Below are 25,318 nucleotides of genomic sequence, written 5' to 3' on the forward strand. Positions count from 1 at the left end.
CTCTGTTGCCCAGGCTGGAGTGCAGTGGTGTGATCTTGTCTCACTGCAACCTCTGCCTCCCCGGTTCAAGCAATTCTTCTGCCTCAGCCTCTTGAGTAGCTGGGATTACAGGCATGTGCCACCATGCCCAGCTAATTTTTGTGTTTTTAGTAGAGATGGGGTTTCGCCATGTTGGCCAAGCTGGTCTCGAACTCCTGACCTCAGGAGATCCACCCATGTGCGCCTCCCAGAGTGCTGGGATTCCAGGCATGAGCCACCACGCCCGGATAGATTATCTTCTGTTGAAAGTTTATTAGGTGCACAGGTTGGAGTTCTGTGATCTTTTAAAAAGTTTAAAATTTTTTTTTTTCTGTAGAGAGAGGCTCTCACTATGTTGCCCAGGCTGGTCTTGAACTCCTGGCCTCAAGTTATCCTCCCTTGATTTCTTTGATCTTGTTGGATTCTTTTATTGGTTTTCTTTAAACATCAGAAGATTTCATATGTCATTTCTTGTGATATCCTTTCTGAGGCTCCCATTCTATTTATTTTACTGTGCTTGGTGGTATCCCACAGGTCTGAAACTCTGTTCATTTTTCCTTCTGTTAATCAGACTGGATAATCTTAATTGACGTATTTTCAGGTTCCCTTATTCTTTCTTCCGACAGCTCATATCTCCTCTTGAACTTCTCTAGTGAATTTTTAATTTAATTTTGGCACTTTTTTAACTCTAGAATTTTTATTTGGTTCTGTTAAAAATTTTTATCTCTTTATTGATATTTCTTATTTGATGAGACAGCATTGCCATACTTTCATTTAGATCATTAGACAAGATTTCCTTTAGTTCTTTGTATTATTTACAATAGATTTCAGATCTTTGTTTAGTAAGCCCAACTTCTGGGCTTCCTCAGGGACAGTTTTTATTGACTGCTCTTTTTTTTTCCCCCATGTATAGGCTGTGCTTCCTATTTCTTTGCATGTTGCAATTTTTGTTGAAAATTAGACTTTTTAAATTATGTGGGACTGTGTAAATCAGAGCTCCCTCCCTTTCTCCTGAATTTGTTATTGTCTGGTATTATTGTTTTTTGTTTGTTTAATTAATTTCCTGAACTAACTTTGTAAAATCTGTAATCTTTGTCATGTGTAGCCACTGATGGCTTTGCTCAATTAGCTTTATGTTCTCCTAAAGAGTGGCCTTCTATTTCCTTAAATGTTTGAACCAAGAGGTCTTTCAGCCATTGTCAGGGTTCTCTGTGTATATGTTGGGGTATGCTTTCTGTGCCCTGGCGCCATTTGCAACTCTGCCTTAGCCTTCACTTCCAACTTTCTCAAAGCCCCAAGGTCAGCCAGAGGTGAAGGGTTATGGCTTTCTCAGGTCGTTTCTTGGCACATGAACAGCTTTGCACATGTGCATGCTCTTCTAAATTGCCAAGTCTATGTCATAGCTTGCCAAGGTGATTTAAGTCAACCACTTTGCTAGGTATTTTCTGTTTGTCCCATCTGATTTCTTTTAACCTCCCTTTTCTGGCTTTCTTTTTGGAAAGCTGCTGGGTGTTTTTTTAAGAGATAGCAGAATTTGTAGAATTGTAGATGAAAAAAACAATGCCTTCTTGCATATGTTACAAATTGGATAGAGCTTCAGCAGTTTCCAATGAGGACAATTAGAGCAGTACTGTCCAGAAAAAATATAAGAGCCTCAAATTTGAGGCAAGGATGTAATGTTAAATTTTCTAATAGCTACATTTAAAAAAGTTAAAGTAGTAGGCCAGGTGCGGTGGCTCATGCCTGTAATCCCAGCACTCTGGGAGGCCGACGTGGGCAGATCACAAGGTCAGGAGATTGAGACCGTCCTGGCTAACATGGTGAAACCCCGTCTCCATTAAAAATACAAAAAATTAGCCTGGTGTGGTGGCGGGTGCCTGTAGTCCCAGCTACTTGAGGCTGAGGTAGGAGAATGGCGTGAACCTGGGAGGGAGAGCTTGCAGTGAGCCTAGACCGTGCCACTGTACTGCAGCCTGGACGACAGAGCGAGACACTGTCTCAAAAAAAAAAAAAAGTTAAAGAGGTAGTCAAAAGTAATAATATGTTTTATTTAAATCAATGTATTCAAAATATCCTTTCAACATGCAATTAATATAACAGTTATTAATGAAATGTTTTACAGATTTTTTTTACTGAGTCTTAAAAACCCATTTCATATTTTACACTTACAGCCCTTCTTAAGTTAGACTAGTTGTATCTCTGGGTGTAATTGGCTAGTGCCTACCATTTTGGACAGCACAGATTTAGAGGGAATCTAAGACGATTTTAGTTTTAATGAGGCAAAGCAAGAAATGAACCTTATGGACAGAATGAGATTTGTTGAGGACCCTGGTTTTAATGATCAATTGGGAATATATTAGAGCAAAAGGGGAACATAGAGTAAGAGGGAGATGGAGTCAAATAGCTGGCAGAGAAGATAATTAGTATGTACAAAAGGATGTGAAGTATTTGTCATTTATTCAACGTAATAGTGTGGTAAGATGGCAGGTTATATGGTTTTTAATCTAATAATTGTGATAGTATTAATGAATGTTCTGTCAAGCACTGCTGTAAGCACTTTGAATATATTAACTTATTTAATCTTATGACTCATTTACTTTGTGACCTTAAGTTAGTAGATCACTTTAACTTCCCGGGGCTCCGTTTATTTCACATATAAAAAACTCAAAGCTAGACTAGATAATCTGTATGCTTTTTCTTAAATACTGAAAGTCTGTATCTTTGGATACAATGATGAGGAAAAGAAAATTTCTGTCCTCAGGAAATTTATGATCAAGAGGTGATATGTACCCTCTTAATTAAAATGCATGTACACAATGATTTGTACCATAATTACAAAATGCTACAGAAATTTAAGACATACTTACTTGCATATAGTAAGTTCATAATAAATGTTTGAATTAGGTTGACTTGAATAATGGTGAATCAAGAGAAATTTGGTATAGGAGATGTTCATTGATGTATGTCTTGGCAGGTGGTAGGAATAAATGAGGAGGAGATGGAATGGAGTAGTAAGGAGTTACTGCTCCTTACATTGTATTATATTATGTTACATTATACAATGATGAAAGAACATGAGTCAAGAAAAGAGAACAATAAAAAATATACTTTGAATGTGTTGTTGGGAGTGTTGGGTAATATTATATTGTACTCAAATCTTAGAGAGCCTTTAATATCCTGCTAAGGGTGTAGTTGATCACTGGCAATAGAATATGGTAGGTACTGGAGAGACTGTGCTATGTGTTATTTAATAACCACACATTTTTTTGCCTATATTTTCTGTCAATCACAATGAGGATAGTTAAGTGCAATTTAATATGCACTTAACTATATAAGTGCACTCCAGCCTGGGTGACAGAGCGAGACTCCATCTAAAAAAAAAAAAAAAAAGAATATATGATATTTTACTTATGACTGTTTCTTGGTACTTCTTTCTGTAAGTCTTTTTTTTCCCCCTAAAACTGCAGCTTTTGGTTAATTATGACCAATTGTGTTTCTTACTTTTTAATTTCCTTCTTTCTCACTTTCTTTCCTTCCTTCTCACCTTCCTTCCTTCCCTTTTTCCTTCTTTCTTTTCTACTTTTTCTCCAGAACCTACTCTATTCTGTGGACTTTTCTAGGCACTGAGGACACATGGTAAACAAGGGAAAATCCTCCCCTCTGGGAGCTTTCGTTGTAATGGGGGAAACAGACAGTTAAGGTATATGCATTTAACTATATAACTAAATAAGTTAAAGTAAAAAGTACTTTATTGGGCTAGAAACTTTCATTTTATTAGCTTTGAAACTTTGTCATATGACTTTTGATGAAGGTATCTATGGACTGTGATTTTGGGTGATAGAAGTCAGATTTGTGGTTTTTATCAGCGTTTTTTAAAATTCTCTAATATAGTGTTTTATTTCTGCTGAGTGTTAATCCTTTGTGATTAAATGATGCTGAATAACTTTATGTCAGCATTCAGCATAAAGTGGGAGCCTCAGGCTGACTGTTTAAAACTATTAGTGTCTGTCCCAAGAGCTAGTACATAGAACTTCAAATGTGGCACAAGTAACCAAATGGAAAATTGTAGTTTTCTCAGAGGGATGGAAGTTATAAAAGCATTTCATTTAACTCTGTAAACACTAGTCTCTGTCTCTCTCTCTTTATTTGTGAGTATTTTTTATTAGATTACCAGACTAATGTTTTTATGTAATATTTGATAAGTTATTTTAGTAGGATAGTTCAGGGAATTTATAAAGCAGTTACATCCATTTTATCTAATTTCTTTCAGGTAACTTGCCCAGGAGTCGTGCTTAAAGACAAAGAGGACATCTATCTTAGCATCTGTGTGTTTGGCCAATACAAAAAGACACAATGTGTCCCAGCCACTTTTCCCCTGGCCTTCAATGCCAGAATGGTGTTTGAAAAGGTGAGTTCAAATATCAGATCAAGTATTAACAAACAAAACATCAAAGTGGTTCCAATTTTTGAATAAAAGCCTATAACACAAATTATTACTGCTGACTGTGTGCTTTGGTTTAATTCAAAAGGACATTTGTAACCTAAGCCTGGAAGCTTGAAAATTTGCATTAAATATGCATTGAATCAGTGGCCTTTTTTCCCTTGATTAGCTTATTCCTAAAATTGATTTAGTGGACTTTATGTAACATAGAATCTTGATTTCTAAATAATGATTTTCATTAAAAGAGAGCAAAGTCATTAATAGATAAGAATATATCAGCCGTGTGCGGTGGCTCATGCCTGCAATCCCAGCACTTTGGGAGGCCGAGGCGGGTGGATCACCTGAGGTCAGGAGTTCGAGACCAGTCTGGTCAACATGGGGAAACCCTGTCTGTTCTAAAAATACAAAAAATAGCCAGCTGTGGTGGCACCTGCCTATAATCCCACTTACTCGGGAGGCTGAGGCAGAATTGCTTGAACCTGGGAGGTGGAGGTTGTAGTGAGAGGAGATAGCGCCACTGCACTCCAGCCTGGGTGACAGAACAAGACTCCATCTAAAAAAAAAAAAAAGAATATATGATATTTTACTTATGACTGTTTCTTGGTACTTCTTCCTATAAGTCTTTTTTTTCCCCCTAAAACTGCAGCTTTTGGTTAATTATGACCAATTGTGTTTCTTACTTTTTAATTTCCTTCTTTCTCACTTTCTTTCCTTCCTTCTCACCTTCCTTCCTTCCCTTTTTCCGTCTTTCTTTTCTTCTTTTTTTCCAGAACCTACTCTATTCTGTGGACTTTTCTAGGCACTGAGGACACATGGTAAACAAGGCAAAATCCTCCCCTCTGGGAGCTTTCATTGTAATGGGGGAAACAGACAATAACCAAATAAATATGTGAATAATTTTAGATAGTGATAAGTGCAAGAAGAGAATAATGGGCGGGTAAGGGGATTTGGGGGATTGTCTATTTTAAAAGGTGGTCAGAGAAGGCAATAACATTTAAGCTGAGCCTGAATTATGAGACTATATTACTCTTATTTGAAGGTCTAGGAGAAGAGCATTTTAAGCAGAGGAATAACAAATATAAAGGCTTGTAGTTGAAAATAATCTTGATGGGTTGGAGGAACACCAAGAAGGCCTGGTATGATCATGGTAACAGGAGGAAGAATGCTAGCAGAGGAAGTTGGAGACGGAGGCAGCACAAGCTATAAAGGTTATTTGTAGAATCTTTTGTAGTGATGGGAAGGAGAGAGGAACTGACAGTTCTCAATAATGTCAAAAGTTTCTGTGATTGTGAAAGGAATGATATTTTGGGGATGAAGGGAGAAAAAAAATACATATCTTCCTTCCTGCCTCTCCCTGTATCGTCTCACTATAGGTGTTCCCGGACGCAGTAGATCCTGGAGATGTGGTTACACAGCTTGAATGTAAGTTTTTTAACTTTTTAATTCCTGATTCTAAGACATTTTAGGATTTATTATCCTTATGATCTTTAATCTTGGGTTAAATAAAAGTTTAAAAGGGGTTAGTAGAACTTTAAAAATCTTGAGCTGAGACTTTTTAATACTTTTTAGAATTTCAGAATATTCCTGGAAATAATAAAAGATATACATGCTGCAGAGAGGCTGAGAATTATTTCTTTTTTTGTGTGTTTGGTCTGTGGAAAACAGAGACTTATTTAAGCTTTTTATTGATTAAAATGATATGGGGTGTTTGTGATATAATGACAGAAATTTATGTTAGTTGAGATTTTCCCCTGCAAACAGAAATATGTCTTCTACTTCAGTGTATTTCAAGTCAAGAGAGTGAATAACAGATCAAAGTAATGGTAGCTTAAAATATATGCTTTTGCACTTTACATTGCATTCATTACATTAATAAATTATTTGAAAAACACATTTTTTCAAGGCTCTGCATAACAAGTAAATTCTTCAAACTACTTAGAATAAGTATAAAAAGATACAACTATTTGTGAGAGCAGCAATGCAAAAGTGTACACTTTTTAAGCTCTGAGTGTTAAATGAAAAGCTCCGTTAATTTATCTTTGTAATTTGAAAGGGCTCTGGGATCACCAGATTGATCTAATGTATAAATGTGGCTCAAAAGGCCAGTAAAATTGAGCATAATCATTATTAACTTTCCTTTCCATTTGGCCTCCCCTGCTGGCCCCATTGCGACTTCAGCAATGTAGAAACATGTAGCCTGGAACATGCAAGAATCTGAGTATTAGAGGGAAGAAGAGTCTGGCCCATTGTCTGTCTCATGGAGCTTATAGTTTAGTGACTCTTCTCCAAATAACTCTTTATGGCCAATGTCAATATCTTATTTATTTTGTATAGCTGTTCTAGCCCTTGGTGTTATATTTTCCACTGTTGCAGACTAGCTAGGTGGCAGTGTGGTGCTAATGGATATATGAATTTTAATATTTACTGAACATCTTGTTCAGTATCTGGGAAATTGTGTATCTTAGAAAAAAATGAAGATACACATTTCTCTCATTTTGAAATTCTTCTGTTAAAAAACAATGCCTTTTTTGTCCCATTTGATTTGAAATTTTGAGGCTATAAGAAGAGTACTTAGTGGTTATTATTTTTTGGAAATTTTCTTTCTTTGATTTCCCTGATTTTTTTTTTTTCCTTGGGCTCTCTTCCCAACCACTAGTATTCCATTTTTTGGTACCCTTTTTAAATTCATCTTTCTCTGCCCTATCTTCAAATATTAATATTCCACTGGCTTTCTTCTCTGATCTCTTTTTATACTTTGTTTATGGTCTCTCCTTATATAATACTCTCCAAAGACTTGGCTTCATGTATTACCTATCCTCCAATTACTTCCATGTTAGTCTTTATCCCTGACCTCTCTAATGTGCTTTGGGCTCTTTTGTCTTTTACTCCTCCCTTACTGTACTGTTTTGCAGTCTTTTTCAGTTCCTTAATTAAAAAAAAAATGAGCGAGTTTATAATACCCACACTAACAGTGGAGAGAATAGAATGTGATGAAGTCCTGTGTATCTGTCACCCAGCTTCAATATTTTTTGACATTTTGCCAATCTTATTACATGTTCACTCTGCCACCTGAAGAGCATTGCTGGAATATTTAAAAGCAAATTCTATGCATTATGTCATTTCACCACAAATACTTTGGTATGGCCTCTAACAGATAAAGGCTTTAAAAAATACAGAACCACCATGCTGGTATCACACCTAACAAAATCAGTAATTTCTTAATAAGATCAAACAGTCATAATTCAGATTTCCGTAGTTATCCTCAAAGTGTCTTTTTGCAATCGATTTGTTAAAATCAGGATCCAATCAAGGTGTGGTTCACACACCATATATGTCGATTTCTCTCTTTTTTCCTATAGTAGTGTCCTACCTTTTTTGTTTTTAATACTGTGGATTTGTTAGAAAAACTAGCTCATTTAGCATGTCATACAGTTTGGGTTTGGCTGATTGCTTCCTTAAAATGTTGTTTGGATTGTTTATTACTTGTTTTATAAACTGATAATTAGACATAGAGGTTTGATTAGATTCTGGCTTATTTTGTTACTTTGGCAAGAAATCTTCATAGTTGGTGCTGTGTACTTAACAGCATTATGTCAAGTTGCATAAAATATCTGATTGTTTTACGTTTAGTGATGCTAAGAATGATAATTTGGCTCCAGGCAGCATCAGCCTGATTCCTCCATTATAAGGCGCCCATCAGTTTTTTCATCTAATAGCTGTAGTATCCCTTGAGATCCATTTTTTCCTTAGGGGTTGCACATTACTATTTTTCTAATATTGTCATTCTTTTGTATTTATTAGCTAGAATTTTTCTATAAAAGAAATTTTCCTAATCAGCAATTTTGTTACTTTGAAATATAGTTCCTAGAGGAAAGGCAGGGCAAATCCTTCATTCCCTCCTTCCCTTACTTTATTTAACAGCTTTAGTGAGGTATAATTTATATATCATAAAATTCACCCATTGTAACTATAGTTAAATGATTTCTAGAAAATTTATACAATTGTGTATCATCATGATTTTCTAATTTAGAATGTCTCTACCACCCCAAAAAGTCCCTGATACCTATTTGCAGTCAGTCCCTATGCCCACCTCCCAGTCCCCAGAAACCAATGTATTTTCTGTCTCTATATGTGCCTTTTCTAGAAATTTCATCTAAAGAGTTATATAATATGTAATCTTTTTTCTCTGGCTTCTTTTCATTTAGAGTAATGTTTTTCAGAATCATTCATGTTGTTCCACATCTAAGTAGTTCATTCCTTTTTATTGCTGAATAGTATTCTGTTGTATGGAATGTTTCCCTTCCACATTGACTATTGACTATTTGATGGACATTTGGACTGTTTTGGGCAATTATGTTTTGGGCAATTATGAACCATGTTGGTATGAGTATGTGGATATGTGCTGGGAATATGGGTGTGCTCAGAAAAGATATATTGCAGCTGATGGGGATGGAGAACGTCTTTTTTTTTTTCCTGTGGGGACACTGAATAAACTTGTTTGTTGTGTGCCTGCATTTTGACTGTGACCCATCATATGACGTTAAGTGTGGAATTTTCCACTTGTGGCATAATGTCAGCATTCAAAAAGTTTTAGATTTTGGGACATTTCAGATTTCATGTTTTTGGATTAGGGATATTCAACCTGTACCTACTTTGCCTATGATTTGCTCTTCCTTTTTCAGCTTCTCCTTTTTTTTTTTTTTTGAGACAGGATCTTCCTCTGTCACCCAGGCTGGAGTACAGTAGCATGAACATGGCTGACTGCAGCCTCTACATCCTAGGTTCAAGCGATTTTTCCACCTTAGCCTCCCAAGTAGCTGGGACCACAGGCATGTGCCACCATGCCAGCTAATTTTTTTTATTTTTTGTAGAGATGGGGTTTTACCATTTTGCCCAGGCTGGCAGCTTCTTGAGATGGAAGCATAGATGATTGATTACAGATATTTTTTCCTAATATAAGCTTTTTATTAGCAATAATCATGCCTTGGATAAATCTCATTGGCTGCGATACTGCCAATGTGCAAAGCTTAATACTAGCTTTTAAAGGTGTAAATTTCCATCTTCCCACTGACTTTGCCCTATTTCATGAGTTTTGATGTTATTTTTTGTTTCCATTAATTTTAAGATATTGTCTAATTTTTTTGGTTTGATTTCTTCTTTGACCATGGGTTCTTTTGAAATATCTTATTTCCAAATATTTGGGGATTTCCTATATTTCTTTCTAAAGTTAATTCTAATTTAATTCTGTTTTGGTGAGAGAACATAATTTGTAGGATTTTAACTTTTTTACATTTATTGAGACTTGTTTGTGGCCTATCCTATGATCTTGAGGATGTTCCAGCGCACTTGAAAAGATTGTGTGCAGTTGACCTTTGAACAAGATGGGAGTTAGGGGTGCCGTCTCCCCATGTAATCGAAAATTCATGTATAATGTTTTTTTGTTTTGAGATGGAGTCTCACCCTGTCACCAAGGCCGGAGTACAGTGGTGCGATGTTGGCTCACTGCAAGCTCCATCTCTCAGGTTCAAGTGATTCTCCTGCCTCAGCCTCCTGAGTGGCTGGGACTACAGGTGCGTGACACCATGCCCAGCTAATTTTTGTATTTTTAGTAGACATGGGGTTTCACAATGTTGCCCAGTCTTGTCTGGAACTCCTGACCTCAGGTGATCCGCCCACCTTGGCCTCCCAAAGTGCTGGGATTACAGGCATGAGCCACCGTGCCTGGCCACGTATAACTTTTGACTCCCCCGAAAGCTTACCTACTAATAACCTATTCTTGACCAGAAGCGTTACCAATAACATAAGCAGTCAATTAACATATTTTTTGTTATATGTATTATATACTATATTCTTATAATAAAGTAAGCTAGAGAAAAGCAAATGTTATTAAGAAAACCATGAAAAAAGAAAATATATTTACTCTTCATTAAGTAGAAGTTCATCATAAAAGTCTTCATCATCATCCTCATGTTAGCAGGCTGAGGAGGAAGAGAAAGAGAAGAGGTTGGTCTCGCGTCTCAGTGGTAGCAGAGGCAGAAGAAAATTCGTATATAAATGGACCTATGCAGTTCAAACATGTGGTTCAAGGTCAACTGTATTTTGCTGTCATTGATTGCGTTAATCTATGTCAATCTATTTCTGTCATTTAAGTTGATAATGTTCAAGTCTTGTGCATTCTGATTGTATTCTTTTGGGAGGGTTGGTTGTTTTACTAATTACTAAGAGAAAGGTATTTAAATGTCTAATTATAATTATTGAATTATTTCTTCTTTCATTAATATCAGGTTTTGCTTCATATAATCTGATGGTTATCAATTTATTGCACCTAACCAAATTCAATCTTCTTTCCTGTTCTGTGGAAATTGACTTAAACCCTTAAATTTTTTTTCTCTACCTGGCACTGAAGCTTTGTATATTAGAGGACCCTGAAGAAATACTGCAGGGGAACAGATTTTGTTTCCAGGTACCAATGTATTCACTTGACTTTTTCCAGCACCAGGCTTCTGAAGCCCTTGTAGCTTCTCAAGTGGCCAGGTATTGCAATACATGGTGGTCTGCAGTGTTTTTCCCCAGCTGGCCTCTCTTTTGGATGGTTCTATAGTGAAGCTTCTGATGAAATACCTCCCTTAAATAGCCTCCCTGCTATCCTAGAGGGAGAATTTCTGGCAAGTTCCAGAGGGCAGATTTTCAGTATATACCACTGGCACGGCAGTAGAGTGATTTCTTTTTCAGTGAGCTCAGACTGTACCCTCTCCAACAAGGTCTGATCTCAACACTGGGGAAGAGGGCTTATGTAGAGTTTCTTTGTTGGTACTCTGAGCCCTAGGGGTAATGGCTGCTTTTCTACCTGCTATTCCTATATTATTTTAAATTCTTTTTACATCTTCCTCGACAGTCTCTTACTCCTTGAATACCCTGTTTTAGTTAACTGTTCTTTATATTAAACTTTTCCTATGTGGCTTCTCTCTCCTAATTGGACCTAGTGTGATGTATTTATTTTGAGGCTCGGTCTTGATTGCTTATACATTTATAATTGTTATATTTTCTTGAATCTTAACCTAATTTATGGCAGCAAAATTTATAGTAGCAAAATTGCAGTGGTCTCAGGCCTCACATCTTCCCCACCATATCCTTAAGAATAAATAAGAGGTCTGTGTTCCATACTTTTCATCAAGTCTTGAGGTTTATTCTAATCAGAGTAGAAAGGGGGATGTAGTATGCTGTTGGCATAGCCTATGTACACATGTTCTACCTTTCGTTCAGGTGGTACATGTGTTAGCTGTTTTTTTTTTTTTTTTTTTTTTGGAGACAGAGTCTCACTGTCTCTCCCAGTCTGGAGTGCAGCGGCGCGATCTCGGCTCACTGCAAGCTCCGCCTCCTGGGTTCAAGCCATTCTCCTGCCTCAGCCTCCCGAGTAGCTGGGACTACAGGCGCCTGCCACCACGCCCGGCTAATTTTTTGTATTTTTAGTAGAGACGGGGTTTTACCATGTTAGCCAGGATGGTCTCGATCTCCTGACCTCGTGATTCACCTGCCTTGGCCTCCCAAAGTGCTGGGATTACAGGTGTGAGCCACCACGCCCGGCCGTGTGTTAGCTTTTTAAGAACTACGTAGACCTGTAATGGAAGGGGAAAGGAGGGGAATAGATGCCCTGGCAGCACCTCATAGATGTTCCTACAATGTGTCTCCATAGTACTGAGCCTTTAAATTTAAACACAGAATGATAGCAGAAATGACAGAAATAACCCATTTAAATAAAATATAAAGTCAAGCCAAAATAATCAGTTTGGCTCTATGTCAGTGGAAGCAAAGAGAAGAATTTCAAGTAAGGAAAATTATTGAACCAATGTGGAATCTTCTAGAATTTTCAGCTACCTATTCTAGTACTGGAATTGAGTCATATATACATTTCCTATTGTCTAAAATACAAAACTAATATATGCTTATCTGTCTGCCTAAAATCAAAAATTTATTAATTAAAAATGTTATTAAAAAACAAATTGAACATGCTCCAGATTGTCAAGGGGACCCTAGCACCCCTTTAACTGGAAAGCCTATAAATGGTCAGATCCTTGAGTAACCCCAGATCAAATGATTCTGACAGTCCTTGTGTGTCTGGAGTTGGTTCCTTCTGGTGGGTTCTTGGTCTCGCTGACTTCAAGAATGAAGCTGCGGACCTTCGTGGTGAGTGTTACAGCTCTTAAAGGTGGCACGGACCGAAAGAGTGAGCAGCAGCAAGATTTATTGTGAAGAATGAAAGAACAAAGCTTCCACAGCATGGAAGGGGACTTGAGCGGGTTGCTGCTGCTGGCTGGGATGGCCAGCTTTTATTCCCTTATTTGTCCCCGCCTATGTCCTTCTGTTTGGTCCATGTTACAGAGTGCTGATTGGTCCATTTTACAGAGTGCTGATTGGTCCATTTTACAGAGTGCTGATTGGTGTGTTTACAAACCTTTAGCTAGACACAGAGCGCTGATTGGTATGTTTTTACAGAGTGCCGATTGGTGCATTTACAATCCTTTAGCTAGCCTCAGTGCTGATTGGTGCGTTTTTACAGAGTGCTGATTGGTGCATTTTTAAAGAGTGCTGATTGGTGCATTTACAGTCCTTCAGCTGGACCCAGAGTGCTGATTGGTGTGTTTTTACAGAGTGCTGATTGGTGCATTCACAATCCTTTTGGTAGACAGAGTGCTGATTGGTGTGTTTTTACAGAGTGCTGATTGGTGCATTTACAATCCTTTAGCTAGACACAGAAGTTCTCCAAGTCCCCACTCGACCCAGGAAATCCAGCTGGCTTCACCTCTCAGTCCTCTCTCTAAACAGGACAACCCAACTCCTATTGGGAATTGGGCGATGACTGCTCTAGCTACTTCCTGCTGGATGGGGTGAAGAAGGGACCCTGCAGTTGTAGTGTCCTCCAGAGGGAAGCTCTTTAGGCCAGTCAAAAGGCCAGTGGGTCAGTCCAGGGGTCCTCAGTAGAAGTTGTTGGTTGAGCTCATTTGGGGTTCCATTTGTAAGACCATCTATAGCTTGATGGCCTCAATCCTAGAGGAAACAAATTTGACAAGGAGGTTAAAAATACAGGGCCTGAAGGCGAGTAATAGCAAGATGGCTGTCACAGGACCTAGAAAGGGAAGAAGTCATGTTGCCCAACTCCAGAGGTTGTTATAAGAGTTTGACAGGCGTTGTCTGATTTCAGAAGCCTTTTCCTGTAAACGCCGGGTGGCATCTCATACTATCCCTGACTGGTTAGTGTAAAAGCAGCACTCTTCCCCTAAGAAGGTGCAGAGTCCTCCTTTCTCAGCAGTGAGGAGGTCTAGGCCTCGGCAGTTTTGGAGAGTCACTGCTGCCAAAGAGTGTATTTGGGATTGTAGTTACTATCCTTACTGGATAGATTTTGTTGTTTCTTGCAAACTGTCTGAGAAATCCTTTGAGAGTGTGTGGTAGGAGGATAATGAAGTAGATAAACCTGCTTTTCTGGTTCCTGTAGCAGTGGCCATTTCTAACCCTATAAGTAGGGATATTAGTTGTATGGCCCTGTGCTGACAGACTTGAGCTTTGTGGGGCACTGATAGGGTCTGATTTCTATAAGATTTGAAGGTAGGATAATACATGTTACACTGTTAACTTTTAGCAAACTTTACTTTCGTTGAAAACCTTGTAAGTTTGGGATTTTAATTTTTCTTTGCTATTAATAAAACCTCGTTCGGTCCATATTCACTTAGAAGTGGTATGGATGGCTCCTTCCTGATTCTGTAAGTACTTTAAGGTTTGGCTGAGTGCCAACAAGTGGCACGTTGGAGCAGACCAATTGTTAGGCAATTTTCCTAAGTCTGCTTCCTTATCACTTACTGAATACCATTGTGTCTTTTTTCCTTAATTGCCTGGGAGGAACTGTCCTGAAGGGAGTTCCTTCTAGGTCTGGTTGGACTTTTGTATGGTAATTAGTTAAGATTTAGATTCCCTGCTAGGAAACCTGCTGGGTTAAGGATTTTTGATAGGAAGGCTATGGGTTGTCAGTGGCCTCAGTGCTTTCAGGCTACGCCCTTGTTTACACTGACAACAAGGTGGTATTGGAGTGTTACAGGGTTGCAGAGAAGACCTTCAATTATCATTATAGGTTTTAAATTTACCCTGGCTTTTAAAGGAATAGGGTACACTGTTTTTTTTTTTTTTTTTTTTTTTTTTTTTTACTACTTCCATCTCTCTTTCTCTTTGACTTGTCTTTCTCTTTCTCTCTTTCTGACTCCCTCTTTGTCTGTTTCTTCCTTTCTCTCTTTGACTTTCTGTCTCTCTCTTTCTCTCTCTCTCTTTCTCTGACTCCCTCTTTGTCTCTGTCTCTTCCTCTCTCTCTGTCTCTCCGACTTTCTGTCCCTTTCTCTCTTTCCTTTCTGCTGGTCTTTCCCTGCCTCTGCCAGCCGCTTATGCTGCTGTTCTCCTCTCTCCTTCCCTTTTTTGATGGCTTCAGCAGTGTAAGACTGCCACCTCCTTGGGTTTTTGCACTGCATGCAGTAACTCCATGATTTCCTTGTGGTATTTAATGGTGGTTCCCCCAGTGGTTAGGAACTCCGTTTCTTTCCATATTGCAGCATGGGCATGTAGGATTAGATAAGGATATTTGCTATCCGTGTACACTTTTATTCTTTTTCCCTTTCCCAGTTCTAAGGCTTAGGGAAGTGCCACTAGTTCTGCTAACTGGGCGCCAGTCCCTGGGGGAAGAGGCTTACTTTCAAGTACTGTTACATCACTAACTATGGCATAACCTGCCCTTTGTATCCCATTCTCCACAAATGAACTTCCATCGGTATATAGGTTAAGGTCATGATTAGCTAAGGGGACTTCTAAGAGATCCTCTTGGGCGGCATAAGTCTGGACTATAATTTGTTGGCAGTCATGCTCGGTTGGTTCCCCATCCTCTGGGAGAAAAGTAGCAGGGTTGAGGGCCACACACCTGCATATTTGAAACAGTCCCTCAAGGAGTAGCTCCTGGTATCTAAGCAGGCGGTTGTCTGATAGTCATAAACTTCCTTTGGCGCACCTAGTATGCCATTTACATTATGAGTAGTCCAGATAGTAAGATCCTTTCCTTGTATTATTTTGATAGCCTCTGACACTAAGACGGCCACCGCCGCAACTACCCATAAACAGTGAGGCCAGCGTTTTGCTACTATATCAGTTTCCTTACTTAGGTATGCCACTGGTTGTGAGGTTGTCCCACGAGTCTGAGTAAGGACCCCAAGAGCTATTCCTGCCCTCTCTGTGATGTGTAAAGAGAAGTTTTGTCCTATGGGAAGGCTTAGGGCTGGAGCTTGAGTTTGTTCCTTCCAGTGCCCAGACTTCAGGGTTGATTCCCTCCTCAAGCAGGGGACAACAAATGGGTAACTTGTTTCCCATATTCATGTAGATAATAGCTCCAGCTTTGGCTAATATGTCCCTCCCTAATAAGGGTATGGGACTTTCAGGCATAACAAGAAAGGCATGTGAAAAGAGCAAAGTCTCCCAATTACAACTGAGGAGGTGGGAGAAATACCTGATTACAGGCTGTCCCAGGATTCCTCGGATGGTAACGGACCTTGAGGACAGCTGTCCGGGACAGGAGATTAACACGGAGAAAGCTGCACCAGTGTCCAGCAGGAAGTCAATTTCCTGGCCCTCAATGGTTAAACATACCCGGGGCTCAGTGAGGGTGATGACATGAGCTGGCACTTGCCCCGGGCACCCTCAGTCCTGTTGTTGGATCATCTGGTTGGGGGCTTCTGGCCCAGAGAACCTTTGTCCTCTGGGGCAGTGCGCCTTCCAGTGATTGCCTTGGTGTAGTGGACATGGCAGGGTGGGCAGCTTGTTTCTTGTTGGACAATCTTTTTTATGGTGTCCTTGCAAACCACACTGGTAACAAGCCCAACCAGGTGACTGGCCTGCTCCGTTTTCTGTCCTCTCTGAACTGCCAAGGTTTGTTTGTCTGAGGGCCATGACTAAGGCTGCGGCCTTTGTCTGATCTCTCTTTTCCTTTTTGGCCTGTTCTCTTGGTCCCTATTATACAACACCAAGGTTGCCAGGTTTAATAATGCCTCCAGATTTTGTTCAGAGCCCAGGGCTCGCTTTTCGAGCTTTCTCCTGATATCTGTGACTGATTGGGTAATAAACTTATCTTTTAGGATCAGTTGATTCTCAAGTGAGTTGGGTGACAGGGCAGTATATTTTTTTAAGGCCTCCCGTAGCCACTCGAGGAAGGCAGAAGGATTTTCTTCCTTTCCCTGAGTTATGGTGGACATCATTGAATAATTCATGGGCTTTTCCCTAATTTTCCTTAGTCCTTCTAGAACACAGGTCAACAGATGTTTGCGATTGCAGTCCCCATGATCGGAGTCGAGGTCCCAGTGGGGATTCATACTGGGGGTGGGTTGCTGACTGGTAGGGAATTTGTCCCTTTCTTCAGCTGTCATTCTGTCATTTACTTGACTAAGATACCAGGTATCTCCAAACTCTTGGGCTGCAGCTAAAGCCACATTCTTTTTGTTAAAGGCCAGGGTTTGATCTAACAATAGTATAACATCTCTCCAAGTGAGATAGAAGGTTTGCCCTAGACCCTGTAGGACATCTGTATACCTATCAGGATCATCTGAAAACTTCCCCAGGTCTGCCTTGATCTGCTTTAAATCAGAGGGAGAAGGGGACATGTACCCGGATTGGGCCAGATTACCCTCCCCCTACAGCTTGAAGGGGACATAACCAATAGCCAGAGGGTTTTTGTGGTCCCTTGGAGATGTCTTTGCTTGTTTCCTTCTGGGTGGGGGAGATTAGAGGAGGCTTATCTTTAATAGGAAGGGGAGCTATGGGGAGGCTAGGATATGGGGGTAAGCTGAGAGGTCCTCTTGTGGGATGTAAATTGCAAGCTTTGCATAGTTGTGGATTCTCCTTCAATGAAAAGAAAGCTTGGACATAAGGTGTTTCACTCCATTTGCCCTCTTACAGAAAAGGTCAAACTGTAGTATAGTATTGTAATTTATACATTCCTCAGGTGGTCGTTTTTTCCCCATCAGACAGAGAATATTGGGGCCAGGCCATAGTGCAGAAAAAAATAAGCTGCTTCTTTTTCAGGGTTTGCGGGTCAAATTGGTCCCAGTGGCTTAGGATGCATTTCAAGGGTGAGCCTGTTAATAGCCTGAGTGTTTACTATCTGAAAGAAAAAAACACCGGTAGTTTTGGTTTGTTTGTTTTCCCCTCTTGCCCAAGAACCTACAACGGTCCCTGGACCCTGCTGATTGGAATAGTTGCGCTCACTGATGCAGCAGCAGAAACTCCTCTTGCCCAAGAACCCAAATGGTCCCTGGACCCTGCTGATTGGACTAGTTGCACTCACTGATGCAGCAGCAGAAATCACTCTTGCCCAAGAACCTGCAATGGTCCCTGGACCCTGCTGATCAGAATAGTTGCGCTCACTGATGCAGCAGCAGAAACCCCTCTTGCCCAAGAACCTGCAATGGTCCCTGGACCCTGCTGATTGGAAAAGTAGCGCTCAGCATCGCAGCAGCAGAAACACTAGTTTTCCTCCTTAGACCACAAGGAGGACTGAGGAAGGTTGGATTTAGTGGCCCTTACCGATGCATTCTTGAAAACCTGCACCCTTGCCTGTCCTCCTAGACCACAAAGAGTACCGAGAAAAATTGGACTTAGTGGCCCTTACTGACTCATTCTCAAAAACCTGTTAGAGTCCTAAGTGTTCTCCTGTTAGTATTGGGACCTTTCCCCTGTCTTATAAAGATGTTATGCCCCAAAAATGAAGTGGAGGGCCATACCCTGAGGGAGGGAAGGGATCTCCAGGGTTGGAAGGGTGATGCCTTTTGTCCTCATTTCTCATCATATGAATAGGAAGGATATCATTTCTGAGGTTCCCCATAGCCTAGCTTCAGGAATAGCTTTTGTTAGGCCTGTGCTAGTCTGAGGAAGGATCCTAAAATTCCAGATAGTCCCCCACCACCTGATGGGGCTTTGGGCAAAAATTATGTCTTTATGATTGGTGAGCTCAGGTGCCTAAAGAAGATAACAGAGTCCTGAAGTTTATACTAGAAATCACTCTTATAGGAGAAACTAGAAAAGCACCAGAGACAGGGAGTGGTTTTTAGAAGCGGGACTAGTCTCGGAGAAAAGAGGTGAGAGGAAGTTTGTCTGACAGGCGTTAGAACCCAGGAGGCAAGGGTCAGGATAGATAGGATAGATGGGTGAGTCTTGCTTGGGTGATGTAACTTTGAGAGTTCCGATCATGGCTACAGGGCCAACCAACTTTTTGTCAGGACCCTGGAGCTGAATGTCTTTCCTCTCTGTTGACCGTCGGCTCAGCCTGGAAGTACAGGAAAAACGGAAGCTGGTTCCAGGCAAACCAGTGCTGCCAACTTTGAAGAGTTGGGGGTTGTTAGAAAGCTCTTTCCCAGAAAGCCTGACAACTGGGTCTTTAGTCCGGCGGCTGCGCTAGTCGCTTTTAACTGGCCAACAGGTGCCCAGTATTTAGCCCCCAAATTCTAAGGAAAAATAGGACAGAATAGTAAGCAAAAGGGGTTCGATGGTACTCACTGCTTGGCGATGGTCCCTTTGTGGTTGCCAAGATGTGTCCAGAGTTGGTTCCTTCTGGTGGGTTCTTGGTCTTGCTGACTTCAAGAATGAAGCTGTGGACCTTTGCGGGGAGTGTTACAGCTCTTAAAGGTGGCATAGACCCAAAGAGTGAGCAGCAGCAAGATTTATTGTGAAGAGCAAAAGAACAAAGCTTCCACAGCGTGGAAGGGGACCTGAGCGGGTTGCCGCTGCTGGCTGGGGTGGCCAGCTTTTGTTCCTTTATTTGTCCCCGCCCACATCCTTCTGATTGGTCCATTTTACAGAGCGCTGATTGGTCCATTTTACAGAGTGCTGATTGGTGTGTTTACAAACCTTTAGCTAGACACAGAGCGCTGATTGGTGCGTTTTTTTTTTTTTTTCTCAATTCAGTATATCTTTATTGAGCTCCCACGAGGTGCATGAATTTAGGATCTATAATTTACAAAGTAGGAAAGTGTTACTTTAGCCCCCTTTTTTAAAAAAAAGTAAATTACAATTTCTGTATATATTTCAAGTGAATCATTTAATGTGAGTGAGGCTCAGTTAGGTGTTACCATAAGTATTAACAGAAGAAAAAAGGAAAGCACAAACATTTTCCCTCTACCAGAAAAGGGTCTGATGTAAGATAAACTAGCCTGCTGGTTTAACAATAGCTCATTAAAAAGGCCAGAGAATCTGGGAGAAGAAGATGTACTTGGAAGCACTGTCCTCTGAGGGCCCATTCCCAAGGAACAGCAAAATACTGAAAAAAATTAACTGGCTCAAAAATTATATTGAGAGATAAAAAGAGTTAGTCACAGCTTAGAAAAAAATTCCAGAATAAATGACACTAGCTAGATTGGTAATTCTGATGTTTCCTTGTCATAGTACTCTGTGCAAAACAGAGGGACTACAAACTGGTGCCCCTTTGAACAGAGTGGTTTTAAATAATAGATTCTCCAGTGCACCAACTGTATTTTCAAGTATAATTCTGGTATTTGTACCTAGAAATACAGAAGAAAAAGCAGCAAGGAGAAAGTGTCAAGTATATAGGACATAAAATGATTTGGCAGCCCTAGAATTCCCAGTATAAGTCTTTTTCATCAGGAAAATCACATTCTGGCTCAGTCCAAGGTAACACTGGAGGCAATGGTATTGATGGCTTGTTATAAGCAGGAGGCAACCGTGAAAGTATTGAATCCTGGCTTTCTTCTTTCATCTGTTTGAAGAAAACATGGGACAATAAACTGCTTGCTGATGGCCTTTTCTCAGGATCTTGTTGCAAACAGAGCTGTACCAAGCTAAAGAAGGCAGGAGAGAAAGTTTTTGAGGATGGTGTGTGTAATCGGTCACTATTTACTGTGTGAGTTCCACTGGAGACAAGCACACTTTCTCCAATCCCAGAGTCTACACCTGACTGGGAATTTTTCATTCTGGATTCTGATTGAGGGAAAATACTGATATCCAATGGGCTATAAGGAGGACCTTTCAGTTTCTGTAACAGCATCTGAGTTCTATGCATGTCCTGGAAAGGCACCTGCCCACTGGCTAATTCACATGCTGTAATCCCAACACTGTAAATATCTGACTTCACATTATACCCATGTAGATCCTGTCTCAGTAGTTCTGGACTCAGCCACGGCTGCACTGATGTGCTGAACTGTGGGAAATCATACACAGCCCTATGCCTCTGTCCATGCTTAACCAAACTATGCAGATGGGACAGGCCAGACAGGGTCACTAGGCCATCACCAGAAATGAGGATATGGCTGGCTTTAATACTCCTGTGAATACAGCCATTTTGGTGCAGATAGTTCAACCCTCTCACAGCTCCAAAGAGAATGTTTCTTATTAAAGTTTCACTCATTCCTTCAGGAAAACAGGTCCTCAAGAGTTGACTTGCTGAACCATAGGCCATAAATGGAGAAATAACCCAAAGCCAGCTGCCAACAGTGAAAACTGTCCAGTAAGTTGTAATATTGGGATGCTGGAAAAAGTGGGATAGAATCACGGCTTTCTGTAAAGCTTTCAGGCGTTCTTCATTGCAGTTTTCCAGATTTGTAATTTTTATAGTTACCAGTGTTCCCGTGGGAGTATGCCGTGCAAGATGGACAGAAGTCAAGTTGTCAAATCCTCTTCCTATTTCTACTTGGAGCTCGTAGTGAGAAACGTTGGTGGAACATAGTACTTCACTGGCTCTAGTGGATGGAGGTGACCAGGAAAGGGTTGGCTCATCAACCAAGTATTGATGGATACTGGTTTCAGACTGTTTTTCAGGTCTGAGTGATTCAACTTGTGTTCTTGAAGTGCAGAAGCAATCCAAAAGAGACATTGAATCACTTTAGTTCACACAGAAAGTGACAAAAATCCATCTATTCCAAAGAAGGCTTTTGTTTTATCTTCCTTTCAAGATGCAGATATATCCTACCTAGCGGTGACCACGGCCAGCGACTCTCTTCAGGCTGCCAGCGGTGCGGACAGGGGCGGGCGCCAGAGCCCTGCTCGCGGAGGGGCGAGGCGAGCGCTCTAGGCCCGCTCCCGGTGCAGGGCGCGGGAGGGCGGCGAGGCCGCGACCGGGGCTGTGGGCTTGGAACTCTCGGTGCATTTTTACAGAGTGCTGATTGGTGCATTTACGATCCTTTAGCTAGACCCAGAGTGCTGATTGGTGCATTTTTACAGAGTGCTGCTTGATGCATTCACAATCCTTCAGCTAGATGCAGAACACTGAGCGGTGTGTTTTTACAGAGTGCTGATTGGTGCGTTTACAATGCTTTAGCTAGACCAAGAGTGCTGATTGGTGCATTTTTACAGAGTGCTGATTGGTGCATTCACAATCCTTTAGCTAGACACAGAGTGCTGATTGGTGCGATTTTAGAGTGATGATTGGTGCATTCACAGTCCTTTAGCTAGACAGAGTGCTGATTGGTGCGTCTTTACAGAGTGCTGATTGGTGCATTTACGATCCTTTAGCTAGACACAGAGCACTGATTGGTGCGTTTTTACAGAGTGCTGCTTGGTGCATTTACAATCCTTTAGTTAGACACAAAAGTTCTCCAAGTCCCCACTCGACCCGGGGAGTCCAGCTGGCTTCACCTCTCACTTGGACATACTAATTACTTAAAATGTTCCTTGTTTATTATTATTGGTGATGTATTATTAGTGTCAGTACATTAGTATTATTATAGAACTTTCCAATTCTATTTCATACCCTATATGCCCCTCTAAGGAATCTCCAGGGACCCAGAATCACCTCAGGCTCTAGGGAGATATATATTAACTATATGTATTGTAATTTAATAAATTAGTTATATAATTATATTACATAAATTAATACAATTATATTAAATGCCCATATTAAAAGCCATAATAGGGCAATTTTACATTCATAGAGAAGGTTTCCTCTTCAAGGAAATGGTTTTAATTCTGGAATCTACCAGAACAAAATAAGTTATGCCTAATGTATACCCTGGGAACCACTTTTAGGCAGGAAAGAGAATGAAAAAGTTTTCTATTTCATAGAGTTTCTGTTGAAACTGGATTTTCATCTTCTTTCACTGAAGGTTTGTAGATTTTCATCTACAGACACACACACACACACACACCCCCGTAAGTGCACCACAGATGTTCTCTCACTATACTGCCACAAATGTACTGCCTGAAAAGCTCTTCCTCCAGATGTGTATATGGCTTGCTCTCTCACTTATTTCCAGTCACTCCTCAGATTTATCATAATCAGAGAGGCCTTCTCTTACCAACATATATAAAACAGCACCCCTCTTTGGTCAATGTCTCAATTCTGTTCTATTATCTTTAGATCTGTATCTTGTACACCAGTATGTTTTGAGAGTAAAGGGGTATGCTAATAATATTTTTGCCAAAACAAAATGTGTGAAAAGGTACCACTCAGGGCAAATGGAATGAATGGTTCTACTGTTTTTCTTTCTAGTACTGACATATTATTTATTTTTAAATTTTTTATCTCACTAGAATAACAGTTTTATAAGAGTAGAGATTTTTCCCGTTTTTTTTTTTTTTTCTTCTTTCACTGCTGTATCTCTAGTGCATAGTGCCTGGCACCTACTATGCGTTTGGTATCCAAGGAGTTAAACAAAATATCATAAAATGCTTCATATAACTGCCTCTCATTACCACTTTTATGACTGTTGGAACTGTCCTATTTAAAGACACCTGTTTGTAGTGTTACAATCTTGTGATTAGGAAATGTATTTTGTATTTGAAAATTTATAATAGAATAGCTGTTTCGGTCTCCTTTTTCCACCACTTGGATAAAGAGAAGATATGATCTTTATTTATATTGCAGTATGTTACTGGGTGTTTCTGTTGATTTCTCTTCCCTATAGGGAGCTAAAATAGCAGTTTTATTAGAGCTCCTGCTTCTCAGCTTCTAGGAATTAGTTCTTACCTGATATCTGGAATATCAGGTAAAGTCTTTTTTTTTTTGAAGCCCCTTTAAACTGATTTCAGGTGAAGTTTTGAGGCTAAGAATAAATTCCTCTAAGTCTGTGCATGAGAATATTTCTGGCTCAGTCCTCAGGAGAGCTTGTAGGACTAAGGATTTATATAACAAATATATTCAAACCAATTTATCTTTATAGTTTGGGGAGGTAAATAGGTATTCAGAAAAAATTATTATAGCAGCTGTTTGTGCTGGTACAGAGGTTTAATAGTAGTCTGGCACGTAAGTTATTTCCTATAGCCTTTTGATTTACTATTTTGCTATAATATTTCTGGAGTATCATAGTACATTTAATTCGTAACTCACAGTAAAAGTACATGTGAAAATGAGAAGTTTTACAGAAGAAGAAGGAAAATTATTTTTAGCTATAAGATAGTAGACAGTTACAAAATAAGATTATATTGTATGTTCCAGTAGATTTAGTTTACATTAACTTAATATTTGTGTTCCAGCAGCATTAGTTCTCCATAAAGCTTTTCTTTAAATAATTTATAGTCTTTCTCCTTGAAGTAATTTTTATTACAGTAAAACATACATAATGAAATTTACTATCTTAATCATTTTAATTATACAGTTTAGTGGTATTAAATACATTTATAATGTTGTGCACCCATTACCACCATGCAGCTCCATAACTCTTTTCATCTTGTAAAACTGAAACTATACCCATTAAACAATAACACCCATTTTCCCCTCCCTGCAGTCTCTTGCAACTACCATTCTGTTTTCTGTCTCTATGATTTTGAGTACTCTTGAGTATCTCAGATAAGCACAATCATGCTGTATTTATGTGTTTTTTTAAAAACTGGCTTATTTTACATAGCATAATGTTTTCTAGGTTCATCCATGTTGTAACGTGTCAGAATTTCATTTCTTTTTAAAGATGAATGATATTCCATTGTATGCATACATCACATTTAGCCTATCATTTCATGTGTTGATAGACACTTGGGTTCCTTTTCGTTTTAGTTATTGTGACTAATGCTGCTATGAACATGGGAGTACAGATATCTGTTTGTGATCCTACTTTCCATGCTTTTGAATATATATCCAGATGTGGAATTGCTGGATCATATGGTAATTATACTTTTAATTTTTTTCAGAAATTACCATACTGTTCCATTGTAGCTGTATCATTTTACATTTTCTTCAACTGCACAAGGATTCCAATTTCTTCACATCCTCACCAACACTTGTTGTTTTCTGTTGTTTTGATAGCCCTTTCAATGAGTGTGAGATGGTATCTCATTTTAGTTGTAATTTGCATTTTCCTAATTATTAGTGATCTTGAGCATCTTTTCTTGTGCTTATTAGCCATTTATGTATCCTCTATGGAGAAATGTCTATTTAAGTATTTTACCCATTTTTGAATTTTTTTTTGGTTTCGTTTTAGGAATTTTCTGTGTATTCTAGATTGTAATTTTTTATCAGATATATTATTTGCGAATGTTTTCTCCCATTGTTTGGATTGCCTTTTTACTGCATTGATAACTGCCTTTTTATGCATGAAATTTTAAAATTTTCATGGAGTCCTATTTGTGTATTTTTTTAAATTGCTTTTGCCTTGGTTGTGTTATCCAAGAAATCATTGCTAAATCCAGTGTCCTGAAGCCTTTGTTCTATATATTTTTAGGAGTTTTATGCTTTTCTAGGTCCTTAAATTGTAAAGTTAGTTTGTTGATTTGAGGTCTTTTTTATTATTTATTTATTTATTTTTGAGACAAGGTCTGGCTCTATTGCCCAGGCTGGAGTGCAGTGGTGTGTTCTCAGCTCACTGCAGCCTCTGCCTCCCAGGCTTAAGCCATTCTCCCACCTCA

General features: G+C 39.6%; 2 protein-coding genes across 13 annotated transcripts in view; one reads left to right on the forward strand and one right to left on the reverse strand.

Annotated features, from left to right (window-relative positions):
- The window catches only part of SPATA6 (spermatogenesis associated 6), a 208,876-nt gene that overhangs the window by 15,505 nt on the left and 168,053 nt on the right, over positions 1-25,318 (forward strand). For 10 of the 12 annotated variants that reach the window (XM_055093204.2, XM_063601222.1, XM_055093193.2 and 7 more), the window contains exons 2-3: positions 4,289-4,426; positions 5,833-5,881. In XM_055093204.2, the coding sequence (XP_054949179.2) occupies positions 4,289-4,426; positions 5,833-5,881 (187 nt within the window). Of the gene's footprint in view, positions 1-3,609; positions 3,719-4,288; positions 4,427-5,229; positions 5,275-5,832; positions 5,882-25,318 lie in introns of all 12 variants that reach the window. The other 2 variants (XM_063601220.1, XM_055093221.2) reach the window with 2 other exon arrangements.
- On the reverse strand, positions 16,304-21,575 carry LOC100969488 (STE20-related kinase adapter protein beta-like). Its single transcript, XM_063601234.1, has one exon. The coding sequence runs from the start codon at positions 21,354-21,356 to the stop codon at positions 20,100-20,102; it is 1,257 nt and encodes a 418-aa protein (XP_063457304.1). The 5' UTR covers positions 21,357-21,575; the 3' UTR covers positions 16,304-20,099.

Source organism: Pan paniscus, chromosome 1 (assembly GCF_029289425.2).
Source record: "Pan paniscus chromosome 1, NHGRI_mPanPan1-v2.0_pri, whole genome shotgun sequence".
NCBI lineage: Eukaryota > Metazoa > Chordata > Mammalia > Primates > Hominidae > Pan > Pan paniscus.